The 14,863-nt window shown below is 41.4% G+C and overlaps 2 protein-coding genes across 3 annotated transcripts in view; both read right to left on the bottom strand.

The window, feature by feature from the left end:
- Positions 1 to 28: 28 nt before the first annotated feature.
- atp5pf (ATP synthase peripheral stalk subunit F6) lies at positions 29 to 6,513 on the bottom strand. Its single transcript, XM_080052829.1, has 4 exons — positions 6,459 to 6,513; positions 5,685 to 5,845; positions 2,522 to 2,646; positions 29 to 993 (listed from the first exon to the last, which is right to left on the bottom strand). The coding sequence occupies exons 2-4, from the start codon at positions 5,843 to 5,845 to the stop codon at positions 965 to 967; spliced, it is 315 nt and encodes a 104-aa protein (XP_079908955.1). The 5' UTR covers positions 6,459 to 6,513; the 3' UTR covers positions 29 to 964.
- A 740-nt stretch (positions 6,514 to 7,253) lies between these two features.
- The window catches only part of appa (amyloid beta (A4) precursor protein a), a 38,487-nt gene continuing 30,877 nt past the window's right edge, over positions 7,254 to 14,863 (bottom strand). For both annotated transcript variants that reach the window (XM_080053115.1, XM_080053116.1), the window contains exons 15-17: positions 12,409 to 12,500; positions 10,644 to 10,790; positions 7,254 to 10,017 (exon numbers count right to left, since the gene is read on the bottom strand). In XM_080053115.1, coding sequence (XP_079909241.1) covers positions 9,919 to 10,017; positions 10,644 to 10,790; positions 12,409 to 12,500 — 338 coding nt within the window. In that variant the 3' untranslated portion in view covers positions 7,254 to 9,918. The remainder of the gene's footprint in view (positions 10,018 to 10,643; positions 10,791 to 12,408; positions 12,501 to 14,863) is intronic.

Raw genomic sequence — 14,863 nt, 5'->3', positions numbered from 1 at the left:
TGCTTTAATTATTGGGACCACAATTTACACTCTGGTGGAAAGGAACTATGGAAAAAAAATTCACAAGCTGCCCACAAGTTATACAAAAAAACATTCAAAGTGATTTGCATTATTGCAACAATAATCCCATCATTAATAAACATCGTTTGTTTTTGTGACTTTTGGCGGCCATATTCCTAAAACTGGCTGCATCATAAGATACATGCTGACAGCCTCTGCTGTGCATTCATTTTTCAAGTAAATGTCCTGCTGACAAGCATGCAGCATCTCAGATAAGAATTACAGTTCAATATTTAAAAGTGGACGCTATAAATAAAATGCCTCAACTCTATAGCCCAAATATAGTGTAAAATATGACCACACACTCGCGCATCAAACAAGGGTCCAAAGCCTTCTGGCAGACAGTGTTTTTAAGTGTGGATTAAAATAATCTGCACTATGAGAAAAACTGCAAAACAGAAAGACAAATCTGGGGACATTTTATGAGCTCAACATTTAATCTTAGGTCAAACAGACACTTCCCCTTTCTGACACTATTTTGTGTTCAAATATTAATCCTTGACATGATTTGAGTATTTCAAGACCAATTCAGAGGGACGTGCAATTTCAATCTAAGGTCAGCCGCCATTGTCTCAATTGTAATGCAAAGTCATCTTGTGTCCCCTAGATTATTATTTTTTCTGGACTAACAGTATCTGAAATCATGTTGATTTATCTTTAACAGAAAATTCTATAATATATTTGATACCATGTGCACGATAGAGATATTTTGTAAAAGTTCAACATCAAAATTATAGACAGCGTCCAAATATTTGTTTATTGTCTTGGTTGATCCACTGTACAGGGTGTGGAAAGCATCAGAAGCAGCTTCATTGACAAACAGTGCCTCATGGATCAATCCACTATCTTTTTATTAAATACAACATATTTGTGACATGTAGGAGACATACAACATGGACAGCTTTTACTTGGCTGCTTCGTCAAACTTGGGATCTGCAAAGAAATGAAACAATAACAGAGAAATACATTAGGGATAGCTGTTGAGAAATGACAACTACATCAGCTGCAACAATAACTGAAATTAAAATTGGAGTCTACAGCAAAGAATACAACAAAAAATGCTTTGAAGATATGAAACAACACACTCCCTAAACCAATTTCAAACAAAATGAGACAATAATGTGTCACTATAAATAGACACAGCACACCTCTCCAGGGACAAAGGAATAAATAGCTATGGATAGTCACGCCATTCTAAGCACATTTAATTGTATTTTTAACACTGTTAATGAAAATGACTGTCAATTTGAACTAATTCAATTAAGAAATGCACTGTCCTTTGTACACCAGTAAGCCAAGGGCAGTGTCAAAGCCTTGTCTCATGAGATAAGAATGGCATCATTAATAACGTGTGATATTGACAACTGTTTAAAGGGGTAGTTCAGGATTTTAGACATAGGGCCTTATTCCCAAGTTAGCCTTGGTGTTCTTTATCAGTGGAGACAGTTTAACACATTTAATTCAGTCCTTCTAGTTGCAGAGTGCGCTCGTGCTAAGCTAGCGCACGGCATCGGGGGGATACCTAGCCTGCTACTAAAACAGTCTTACCCACTCCACAGTACACCCGAGGCCAATCAATTATAACGCCAGACTATCGATGTAAATGTCTGTGTTGATAGAATAATTTTAGAAATAAAACCAACCTCGCATATTGCATTTTGAGGGACTTTATTCCTTGTAGGCTGCGGCAGCGGCGGACTAATACCTAGGTTACAGGCTCTATAATAGTTTGTTTACCTGCTGCTGCCCGTACCTGTACGAGCCGGAATACACTGATGAAGAATTGAGAGGGATGCTCAAAGGGCAGAAAGAGAAAGAGCGTCTGTAGAGACAGCCCCCGCTGGAGCTGCAGCAGAGAACCGGGACAGAATGACGGTAGACTGGTGGCAGTGCAGTTTCAGTTTCTGTCCCACGTTGCTCTGTTTACTTTCTGCTGTAGTGATTCGGTTACACAGCAAAGTAAAAGTCCGCTGCTGCTAAGAAAGTAGTCCCTCAAAATGCGATAATTCATGCGATGCGAGGTTGGTTTTATTTCTAAAATTATTCTATCAACACAGACATTTACATCGATAGTCTGGCGTTATAATTGATTGGCCTCGGGTGTACTGTGGAGTGGGTAAGACTGTTTTAGTAGCAGGCTAGGTATCCCCCCGATGCCGTGCGCTAGCTTAGCACGAGCGCACTCTGCAACTAGAAGGACTGAATTAAATGTGTTGAAAACTGTCTCCACTGATAAAGAACACCAAGGCTAACTTGGGAATAAGGCCCTATGTCTAAAATCCTGAACTACCCCTTTAAGAACACTGCAATTCTACATCTAAAATATTGATTCTTGTCTAAATTGAAATGACTATATAATTTATGTTGACCTCTTAAAACACATTTTTAAATGATATCAGAATAGGCCACAGTAAGAGAGGAGACACAAACAACCCTCCCACAGCACATCATGTAAACTAACCTGTGAATTTGAATTGGGGCAACTTGGCGAGGTCCCCTCCTCCGTATAGCCTCTGCAGTTTGGTGATCTCCTCGGTCACGTTCTTCTGGTAGGAGGGCCCTGCGTCCACGATGCCGCCTGAAGCCCTGGGAGAGCCAAGGTGATAGGACAGTGTTCAGGAGAGGGGTGGGACATGCAGAGAACCACCCGGGCTGGGTTCTAACCCGGGTCTGCTGTGACCAGGACTGAGCCTCTATGGGGGGACACAGCGCTCTAACCACTACACCAGGAGCGCCCCAAAGGCCACATTTTAAAAATACAACGTACAAAGGTGCACTGTGTAACTTTGGGTTAGTTTGAGAAGGAAACGTTTCAAAAGGTATATTCTCAAATCTCAATAAAAAAAAACTTAATTTGCAGGAAAATTGGCTACTTGGAATACTGTTGTTGTCTATAACAGCAAGGCCAACAGTTTTTTTTACATTTGGTTCCAGGTTTCTCAAAATGTTTTGATTTATGATGATATAATTATTCAATAATAAAAATGACATGTTGAGTAAATATGTTTTGTAAACTAACTGCAGGATTTGCGAATGTAAGCAAACAAATCCCCCTCCTCTAAAACTGCATAGTGCACCTTTAAGAGCGAAGACTGGAATTAGAACAGCATGCTGGAGAGAATCCAAAAAGCAGCTTTAAAAGTTCATGCGTCTGTCTCAACTAATGTGTGCTGTCTCAACTAATCAACGCTTAAAATGCGTCAATGTCAATTGTTTTAAGTTGACGCATGACTTTTTACACAAGTGAAGCTGATTTTCCCGCGACACCATTTTGGACTTCTGACATCAGTCGTTTTTTTGGCACAGTCATTGGTCGGCTGAGCAGCTCCATAGATATGTATATAAAAAAGGTATGTAGCCCTTGGCAGCAGATGCATAAGGCATCTATCTATTTTAGCCAGATGTAAGTGCACGCATCAATTTAGTACAGAACAGGTCGAGAAAGACAGAAAGTGAGAAACCAAAACATTTAAAAAATCTATTACGTAACTTCATCAACAATGTGTTCTTATGTGCTTTTAATTATAGCTTTTCTTTTGCAAAACTACCTCTACGTTTTCATTTATTTTCTGTCATAGGCCACATCATGTTTTTTTTTGGTGCAGCCAGGAAATATCGATGCAACTGGTGTGTTGGTATATCATTTAAAAGAGGGCATTTATTTTGTTGAACTGCTCAGTTATTTTATTGTGGAATTTTGAAAAGTTTTTGGTGGGTCTAGGGCAGGGGTGGCCAACCCGAGGCTCGCGAGCCGCATGCGGCTCTTTGCCCAGCTTCGTGCGGCTCTTCAGTTCATATCAAATTATGTGATTATAATTTTTTTTTTTTTTTTTTTTTTATACTTTTTTTTTGTGTTGGTCTATGTGTGTGCATGTTCGCAAACGTTTCATGCGGCTCTTACGTTCGTTTTACATGTTGTCTATTATTTCCTTTTTTATTTCATTAATGTGTAGGCCCTATGTGTATGCCTGTTCGCAAATGTTTAATTGAGGACGCAACATAACGTTCGCAAACGTTTGGTGCGGACGCAACATAAAACTGCCCGCTCAGCTTGGAGGGAGGTTTTCCGTGAGTAAACTATTGTGTCAAGTTCGTTCCGAAACAGAGTGGGAGAGTTCATATTTTTTGTTGAACGTTATGCCAAGCCATTCTGCCTTATATGCCAGGTGTCATTTGCGCATTTCAAGGCTTCAAATCTTCGGCGCCACTTCACCTCTCTCCATGCTAAAAGTAAGTCCCACAAAGCAACATGCATAGTAAGAGAAAAACGCTATTTTAAATTGTTATATTTTTGTTTGTGGACTTGGTTGAACTGAGAGTTTGTGTGTGAGGCAGTGCACACAATGTTCATTGTTGAAAATGACTGCCCTGTCGTCTTTAGTACTGTAGGAGTCCAGTCCTGTCATTATCACAGGGGCGGCCTTAACGATCTGGGGGCCCGTTTCAAGTCCTAGTGTGGGGCCCCCTGTTTTTTTTTTTTTTGATAAATAATGCTTGTGCATGCATGTGCAAGCTCCCCGCGAAAATAAAAACGCCCCCCCCCCCCCTGAAATCTTACTGGCCACCCCAGTGCCCCCCCCCCCCCAGTTCAAATGTTATTTTTTATTTTCATTTTATTTTTTTAATTAAATTTTTTTCCTGATATGTATCCTAGTTCAGAGATGATATGTATTTTTTTCTTTCTTAACTTTTTTTGATAGGTAGTTGCCAAGTTCATCACACAAACACTCCAATCCACTGATATGAGATCAGTTTTCAATTTTCAATTACTAAATTAATGGTAGGCACTAGAACTGGTCTCTGGTCAGCAAAGGTCTTGAAAACAGCATAAGTGTGCTTGTGACATGCGTGCCACCCATGCATGTGTATAGGCACGTGTCCCAGCAGATTTTTGAAATCTGAATAAAAAAATTAAAGTTTGTAGTTAGCGAGTGTAACATGTTCTTAGCAAGGGCAGACTTTCATAAATAAAGGTTTATTTTTTTAGCAAGATATTTGGTCAAAAGCTAGTGGTCATCCGTCCCTCTGTGCAGTTGTTAGGCATCTGGCTGCTAGCAAGTTATGTTGTCTTGCTAATTTTACTATTCATCTGAGCTGAAATAAATATTGACTTTTTCCTTTATTATCTTCGCCAGAATGCACCAGAATGCTTAGATTACATGTTAAAAACACAAAAAAAAATCTTCTGGGGGGGGATGCCCCCAGACCCCCCTTCAGGGGTTTAGTTTTCTGACAAACATTACAATGGATACTAACATGATGTGGGCATTTGGGATTATAAATCATCTTTGAATTGGTTGTACAGCATATCACATGCTATTCATTCAGGGGTGCGATGGCCACCCCACTCTAACTCTGTGGCCCACCTTGGCCACCCCCAGTCAAAATTTCCTGGAATCGCCACTGTGTGTACCCGTGTGTACGATGTGGCTCTTTGCAGTAACACAGTTAAAAATGTGGCTCTTTGTCTCTGACTGGTTGGCCACCCCTGGTCTAGGGGAAAGAGCCTGTGACGTGATGGCACTGTCAGTTATAACTAACTAGTTATCACGTGAAAACAGAAAATAAAACGTAACATTGCCCGTCCGTTAAGTTTACTAGTTGAGTGTAGTTTATCCACTCACTTGCTCTTGGTGTTGTAGTCCCGGATCTTGTCCAGGAACAGTTTCTGGACCGGGTCGAGCTCCTTGAGGAGGACCGCAGACATGCCGATGTTCCTGCGCAGGGTCAGGCCGACTGCAGTGCGCAGCAGAGAGGAGAGATGGAGCAAGCGGTGGAGAGCCATCTAAAGGGAGCAAATAAACATAGGGTGATGCTGTTTTTACCATGGTTATATCAAAACCTATATAAAACGTCACATACTCTATTTTACAGGTTGTTACACCTAGAAGGACTCGGTCACATATTTCACTTCCAGTATGTCAAATATGGACTCAGCTGCAGCCACTTTACAATCACTTTACTTTACAATTGCTCAATATTAGCGAGCGCGAGCCAGATTTCAGATTAGCACAAGGTAGCTGCCCTCCAACAATAGCGTACAGACAGAGTAAATGACATTGAGTTAGCTACATGCTAAACAAGTGCCACACTATAAGCCTCTTAACGCTAACTTCACTGTCAATTTAGAGTAGTAGAAGTAAGGCCAAAACAACGTTACACACGGTTTAGCTTCATTCTGGTTTACTGTGAGCTAACACGGTCAATGCTAACATTGTGAGCTAGCTTTAGGTGACGCTACTTTCTAACATTGTCCTCTAATGGGTTGCTGTGACTGAGTCAAGCTAAGTGTGACACTCTCTGAAAAAAAATCACACGCGTACGTCATGGGGCGCAGACATGACAGACGGTGTAAACATACATGTTTGACAGCGTTTATTTTCAAACTCAGTACTCACCTTGGGATTGACACTTCAGAGTACAGAAATCCAATGTGGAGGACCCGCGGTGGATTGTGGGAGGTGGGGGAAATGATGCGTTCACGGACGTCAAAATGGTGCCTCCTTTGCGCGGAGCTGGGCCGCATATTTAGGTTTACAGAACCAGAAACAGCATCCAAATATCCCGAGCTGACCCAAAGAAAAATCTTCTTTTTACTGTAAAATAAGCCTTTGTTATTTGTCATTATATTTGGCTGTTTGCCTTGTATAGTAGGCCATATTGCCTTGTAATATGTATTGTATTTAAAAAGGTATTTTTTCACAAGGCCTATTTTTATTTATTTTGAATTGAACAATGCAATCGTAGACTCCATATAAATTACTTACTTTATATTGTATGTCATTTCACTTTATTTCAGTGAAGTAGGATTAAGTTTAGGATGTTAAAATGGGGCTAAAAATTATCCAATATAATTTGACTTTGCTTAAGTAACTTGTAGTTTACCCCCAATTCCCCAGGTTTTATTTTTTTAATTAAATATTACCTTACAGAATTTGGATTTAATGCACTTAAAATAATGTTAAGGTGCAATCAGTGCAAAATAACTCAACCTTTAGCAACACTGAATGCCTGTTGACTCCATTCTGCTGCTTTGTGTCTGAGCCTGACCTCCATACACAAAGCTAACAAAGAGAAAAAAAAAGCTAGCAAAGAAAAATCATGAGGTATACTGTATTAGACTAAAATAGTATAAACCAGGGGCATTATCCAAAATATATTCCATGATAAAAGAGACACAAAGACGCAGCATGTGTATGTACATTCAAAACTTTATTATGGAATACAGTGTAGAAAGCGTTTTCTCAGTCAATGCAAATGGCCTGCACAATATTACACAGTGGAAAACAAAAATCAATATATAATCCACAGAGAAAGAAAAAAAGATAGAAAGAAAATCCTGCTTTCTCTTCTACTCTACTGCCCTCTGTTGGGCTTTCTAATGAGCACCCTCTGAAAGAAAACCAAGGACCCACCCCACTGCAACCTCCATATTTATGTACATTTACACTCATATCCAACTCGCCTTTAGATTCAGCAACAGAGTGAGAGCTCCTCGCGACAGAGACAACCTTTTACCCATGATCCAACCTTAACGAAGATGAACGTTTTGGTGGATTTTCAATCAGCTTGAATTTTTACCTCAGACCGTAAAGTCTGATTTACAATAATTTTTCACACAAGTCCAGTTAAAGGTGCTCTAATAAAAAAAACCTCTTGGACCATGGTCATAGACATCTGCCAAGATGGATTTCACCTCATTTGCATTGATCTGAAATAAGCCTGGGACTAATTGTTTGACACACGTTTTTTTTCTCACTTCCAACTCACTCTCAAGCTCTCTCGATCAGTGGTGACCGTTTTTTATCATCTATATACAGACTACAGTGCTCTGCCTTATGAAGAGTCAAGTGTGCACCCATGGCAGAGAGGTGAGCGGCATGCCTAAAGGGAAAAGGTTTGGGAAGGGGGGGGCGTGCTGGGGCATGGGGGTGAAAAATCCATTATAGGCCTATATACAGACTGTCGCCTGGCTGGCTATCCATCCGGAACTGCAAGTCATTTCCTCTCTACCTCTCTCTCTCTCTCTCTCTCTCTCTCTCTCTCTCTCTCTATCCCTCCTTCTCCTCCCTATACTCTCAGCACTCCACCTGTTCTAGGAAAAGACAGCAAAATGAGTATAAATCGAAAGAATAAAAAGGAGAAAGACAGAGATGGCATTGGCTTACGAGTGGATCAAACACCAGACTGAAAATGACAAAACACAAACACGCAGAGATAATCCTAACCCAATTCTTCTTCATCCTTCCCCCTCTCTCGCTCCATGTTAACCCCTCACACTCGTAACATGCCCTTAAAAAAACATATATAAACTGGACCAAAGAAAAGCAGAAATGAAACACGGGTGTTCTCCGAGAGAACGTACGCATAAGCATTTTAACACAATATATTTCGTTGAATGAGAATAATATACAAACAGCTTCAGGAACGTAGCATGTTTTTTTTAATTTATAAAGAAAGAAAAGAAAGAACACACTTAATTCCATAAAATCACAGATCTCTTTTTAAACGTGTATTTTACATGATATCAAAGCCGAGCCCGTTCATCTAGATTTTATATATATTTTTCATCATTGCTTTGAAGTCACATGATCACGAGAAGATACTAAATGTACAATCTTGCTTAAATGACAATCTATACGTGAGAAAGGATCTCAAGAGAGAGAGAGCAGCGATAAGATCTTTTTTATTTTTTTTTGTTGATCCCCCCCAAATTCTGTTGTCCTTTGTTGTCATGCACTACATAGGAACAGCTAAGACTTCAGCATTACTTCAGTAACATTACACGCAATTTAAAAAAAGGACTTTACATCGGGTGACTTTTGTTTTTTTTCTCCGTTTTCATTCTTTTTTGAAAAACAAAACTGGAAACGAAAGGGAAAAACGAAAAAAAAAACAGCTCATTCGGAACACACAATTACTACTGTCGTCGTCAACATATTCATTTTCACCAGCGTGTCCACATATCCTTAAGAGCCTTGTGTGACTTAGCACAGCCCAGCTGTCGTAAGAATGCGCAAAGAAATAAGAAAGATAGATGGAGGGAGGGAGGGATGGGGGAGGAGGGAGAGGGGCTCACTTATACTCCAGTGTAGACTGTAGAGTGAGTGCAGTAGTGGTGCAGTTTTTTGGGAAACACTGGGCTATGTTTAGAAACTATCCGTTGCTTGATTTAAGCCTTAATTTCATTTCATTACAAAGAATATGATAGAAACAAATGAAGGTGAATACATTCACATGTTCAATAATGATTTCAAATAATTTGTGTTTTTCTAACATTCTGCATGCAACAGATGTTTGTAAATGAGGCCCAGGTTCGGCATGCGCCTCATATCCTGCTGATCAGTGGTCAGATTTACCTTAAAACATCCAAAGCCAAAACAATATATAAAAAGAAAACTCCAACTGTACACTGGCCCTGAATCAGCGTGGAGAGAACGCACTTCTTTCCCCCTAAAGGGTGGGTTTGTTTCAATGCACTGGGCGGGATGGGGGGCTTACATACATCAGCAGGGCCAGACGGAGCAATGTAGAAAAACGCCTTTCCCTAATTAAAAAGGTGTCTGTCTCGCTCCGATTAAAGTGAACAAACTCGGTGCAAACTGGCTCGGCCCGCGGAGTCCGCCCAGGCAAAAAAATTAAAATAAAAAATAGCTACAGTCGCTCTGTTTGCTCGTAACCAACTATTTCAGTCACGCAATATAATCTCAACCACGCTGCCGTTTGGAGAAGTGGGAGCAGTCGGAAGGAGGGAGAAGGGAGGAGGGGGGGAGGGAGGGTGCTTGAAATGTTGTGTGTGTTGTGTTAATGCGTGTGTGTGTGCGTGTGTGTGTGTGTGTCTATATGTGAAATTCTTCCTCAATTCATCTGCTCAAAGAACTTGTAGGTGGGGTTCTCGTAACCGTTCTGCTGCATCTTAGACAGGTGGCGCTCCTCGGGGGTGACGGCCGCGTCCACCTAGAAGAGAGCCACAGAGAGAGAGAGAGAGTGAGTGAGTGAGTGAGTGAGTGAGTGAGTGAGTGAGTGAGAGAGAGAGAGAGAGAGAGAGAGAGAGAGAGAGGGGTGTGTATAAATTATAGTAATCTGCATTTAAATGTGTCCCTGAAGAAGATAAATTGACAAAAATAAAGAAACAAGGATGCCACAACTACCATATTTTCTTTAATTAAACGACTATTGAAAATTCTGAAATGATGAATGGGGATAATTGGAATAACGAAAGCCGTACATTAATTGGCAACAGGCATTCATCCAATTATATTCAGTGAACAAGTTTAATTAAAAAAAGATTTCCTTTTGCAGTGTAAAGTACCCTGCTCAACTCTTTATAAGGCATTTAACAACACATATACTGTATACCCTGATACATATACACATACATAAATTAGAGGGCTATACTGAAAACAGATTGTGCTCTAACATGCATGCATGTAGCACAGCATTCCCCCCAACATGGCAGCTTGACTGTTTTATAGAACAGCTTGCACGCACGCACGCACGCACGCGCACACGCACACGCACACGCACACGCACACGCACACGCACACACACACACACACACACACACGTCAGCTGTTTCTCACCTCGATGACTCCATGGTGGATGGAGGTGTACTGCTTCTTCCTCAGCATCACCAGGGTGATGACGATGACGGTCGCTATGACAACGCCGCCGACCATCAGGCCGATGATGGCGCCCTTGTTGGAGCCAACGTCCTCGGCAAAGAAGACCTGCGGGGACAGTTCACCTGTCTGTCACTTATGGAGAACTAATCACAGCCAGTGTTATAATGTTGTACGTGCAGTGTGTAATATCAGCAATGTATAATTAGGGGCATCAAGTGCTGAAACGTTCTAGATTGCAACGCTCCACTGGTAACCCCTCCCTTTCCAATAATTACAGAAGCTAAGTAGGCCTTCAAGGACAAAAATGTAGTTACTAAAGATGGCGTCATCCACCACTGACTCAAGTCTTTCCGCAATATCAGGTGATGAGGAGAAGATGTATTTAGTTATATATTTATTTTATAGTACTTCTGTAAAACTGTCTTTTACAGATTTTTCTCACTGTGCACCATGGAGGCGATATGTGACTGTGTGCTGCTTTGACACTGCTGACTAATGAGGGTATCTAGTTTGAGTTTTACAGCACAGCAGGGCTTGGAAAAGTTTTCGGAGCTCCAGCGGTCTTCTAGATGTGTTGGCCTATACCTGAAGGAGGAGAATATACCGCTGACATTCAAAGCTTCATCCCCAGTAACTATGGTATTTTTCATTTTTTTTTATCCATTTACAGAATTCATTCTTGCAGGTGCATGCTGTGTAATTACAAGTCCTGGCATTTGCATTGTTTAGGATCATTACAGAGTCAGATTTGAGCTTGGAAATGGCTGCTGTCCTGCTGGGTAACAAAGGGTATACTACACGGGTCGTTAGAGTGACTGTGTGTGAGGCCACTTGATTTTGAGGGAAAATGGTTTTCGTGATGAAATCTGACTCCTGACTCTTTGTGCATTATTTTAAAGAAAGCATACTTATATTGAAATTAGAAAAGTTACAGTAACAAGTGTTAAGACTTAATTTCAGGCTGGTGGTGAGCCTCCTCTAGAATAATCCTGCAGAACATGGAATTGGGGGGGGGGGGGGTACCGTGAATATCAAATTAAGGAGTAAAGTAAAGGAGAAAGCATGACACACTGACTGCTCACTGTGCATGCAAGAAATGTGATATGTAATAAAATGTAGGGATTAAGAGATTATAACCTTTAGGTGAGAGGAATAAGGATTTGTTTGAGGGGGTTTTTGTGCTGGTATTACAATGCTGGGGAGAGATTAGTGAACGAATGCAGAATTGGGTTAGAGTCCTTGTAGTGTTTAGGACAATAACACAGTGGATGGAAAAGAAAGTACTTAAAGCCCAAAAAAAAACTCTAATGAGAAGAGGAGTGGGTTTTAGCCGACGAGTGTGACGCACGCATTATCTCTGTCGTCTCCACGGACGACCGTCTCCATGGTGACGACCTTGGGAGTTAACCAGGAGGACAAAGTGGAGATATGGACCTGACTAGTGTACGTGTGTGTGGAGGGCAGAGTGCACGCTTGCGTGTTTCAGTGAATGCATCTGTGTGTGTGTGTGTGTGTGTGTGTGTGTGTGTGTGTGTGTGTGTGTGTGTGTGTGTGTGTGTGTGTGTGTGTGTGTGTGTGTGTGTGTGTGTGCTTGTGTGCATTCCTCTGTGTTAATTAACAAGTCTGCATATATTAATAGATTTAGAAATTAGTGTGTATATCTGCAGCGCTTGTGTCAAGCGTGAGCTGCTTCTCCTTGCTCCATGTGTGTTTGTTTCTTTACCAGTTTCTGGTGGTGGACTTCATACTCGGTGCTCTGCCTGTCCTCCGTATCAATCCGCAGCTCAGGAATAGCCTCCATCTTCATTCCAGTCACTGGTGAGAGAAGAAGAAGTACTATCTTTTATAGATGGTGACACTCAGCCTCTTTCTCATTCACACAAATGCACACACACACATTCTTGAACTATCTTTGTGAGGACACTCTGATCTTGAGGACACTCACACTTGATATGCACCATACCCTAACTACCAACATCAGTCCTGAGAAGCAGCAGACCATGGATTCAAATCTGGCCCGTGGTCGTTCTCTGCATGTTATTCCCCTCACTGCCCCATTTCACCTCTGTCTCTCCTAACTGTCTTATAAAGCATAACATGCCAAAAAACCCAACTCTTACACTAACCCTAACCCAAAACCAATTCTAACCTAAAACTTAAAGCAGTCTTAACCCTCAAACAGGCCTTTAAAGAAGTGAGGACCAGCCCAGGTAAAATGTCTTCACTCTGATGGTCAAAAGCCAAAACAGGCCCTCACAAAGATGCCTGTACAAGTACACACACACACACACACACACACACACACACACACACACACACACACACACACACACACACACACACACACACACACACACACACACACACACACACACACACACACACACACACACACACACTCCCTGGAATCAACTGACTCGTTCAAGCAGGACAGGCAGTGGAGCGGTGAATGTAGCAGCAGTATGAATATAATATAGCATAGACATAGAGTGTATAGTGTATAGCGCAGCATATACAGCGCAGTACGCACACGCCCTGCAACTGCAGCACACAGCTGGAGGATTATTGGCAGACCAGTGGAGTTGGCCATCCTCCAAGTCTGTACAATGTTGGGATGTATTTTAAGAGGAAGCCATTCTTACCTGAACAAATATTTGTATTAATTCTCAAAATAATTGAATGGTTAATGAATAACTTTCTAAGGCTTTGTACAGCTGTTATAGGCCACTATTAAGAGCAACTTCTGGGTTGCCTTCAATTCAAGTTACACAATAAAGTCCTAAGTAAATGCAAATGATTGTCCCACTTTATTATAAGTCATCAGCAATCATGAAGTCAATGACAGCAATTTGTCACAACCTGGCAACTGAATAGTTCTTACTTATGGTTTATTAAGGATCTATATTATCATTTCACTTCATCATGGCCGCACTACTTTTACTGTACTTTTAATATTTCATTAGCTGTTTACAACTTTTATTGCCCAGTGTTGAGCTCTAAGCAAAAGCAACAGGGCCTCTTTTATATTGCCACCAGAGGGTGCATTTCTTCATCAAGACACATTTCAGCAGATTAGTAAGCAAACATTGATAAGGGACTTAAAGCGGCAACGAGTAACTTTTAAATATCTTTTAAACAGCCTCATGTTTCCTCTCATAATCATAAATTACCTTTAACAGCAAACAAGTCCATCAGTGCAAAGAAAGACGTTTTTATATAGTTTTTATTACTGCATTTGATCTGGTCGTACACCCAGTCCGATTTTCGGTTCACGCGTGCATGCTCTATGGTCACATATCCGCATTGGTCGCAGATTTCAGTGTGGCGCAGGAACGCGATTTGAGAAGCCTATGGCTCCAGGTGAGGGAAGGGGATAGGGAGACCAGATCCCAATTCACCAGATGTGGGACAAAGACTACGTTTGTGCGGGACAAAGTGCCGTTTTCTTTAGCAAAATAAACTCGTGTCACCACCAGTAATGCCAGAGACACGGCTTTCTATATTAAAAAACACTATCTTTAGATCAGCGCGCAGCAGTTAAGTTAGCTACTGTTAAACAAATAGAGTTAAGGCTGCGGCTTCACATTAAAAGCATTTCACTGGCTTCACATAAGCATTTCACTTGACAAACGTGAGTTGGCTTTTATTTTGAAGTAACAGAAAGGAAATGCCGAAGCAGGCAGCACCTTCACAGAGCCACTGAGCCCAGCAGCCCCCCGACAGTGCGATACACACACACAGAGACAAACGGAGAGACGCACACTCACAGACTGCTGTCTCCACACAGCTATCGGATATATAGGCTACCAGATTATAAAACACGCATTTAAAAAGGGGGGCTCACTTTCAATAACAATGCGGGACAACGTCTCAATTTGCGGGACGTGTGAAAAGTAATGGAAATGCGATCTGGTCACCCTAGAAGGGGAGCGGGAGCCTTGTTTGAGACAGTTATTTGTCGTCATAATTGATAACGGGGCTGAACCATCAAAGCAAAAAAAGAAAATGCAATGAAGAAAAGCAAAAAAGGGAGAGTGATAGGCGGGTGGGAGGGCGTTGCCAAGCAACGTATAGGCCTACACAATTTCACGGAGTGAACCTAGACTGCAGTGTTTACTCCTAAATGAATGAGCGGTAGCCTACTAAAGACTCGTTCAGCTCCGTGAGAGGTGACAATG

Source organism: Ammodytes marinus, assembly GCF_949987685.1.
Source record: "Ammodytes marinus genome assembly, chromosome: 24".
NCBI lineage: Eukaryota > Metazoa > Chordata > Actinopteri > Uranoscopiformes > Ammodytidae > Ammodytes > Ammodytes marinus.
The sequence above is the reverse complement of the archived record's forward strand: the minus strand, read 5'-3'. Positions and strand labels throughout refer to the sequence as shown.

Bases quoted from the DNA above. Each gene is read 5' to 3' on its own strand.
- atp5pf (XM_080052829.1), bottom strand. From the start codon at position 5,845: ATGGCTCTCCACCGCTTGCTCCATCTCTCCTCTCTGCTGCGCACTGCA. The intron at 2,647-5,684 runs GTGAGTGGATAA...TGGCTCTCCCAG, and splicing joins GACTACAACACCAAGAGCAA to GGCTTCAGGCGGCATCGTGG. The intron at 994-2,521 runs GTTAGTTTACAT...ATTTCTTTGCAG, and splicing joins GCCCCAATTCAAATTCACAG to ATCCCAAGTTTGACGAAGCA.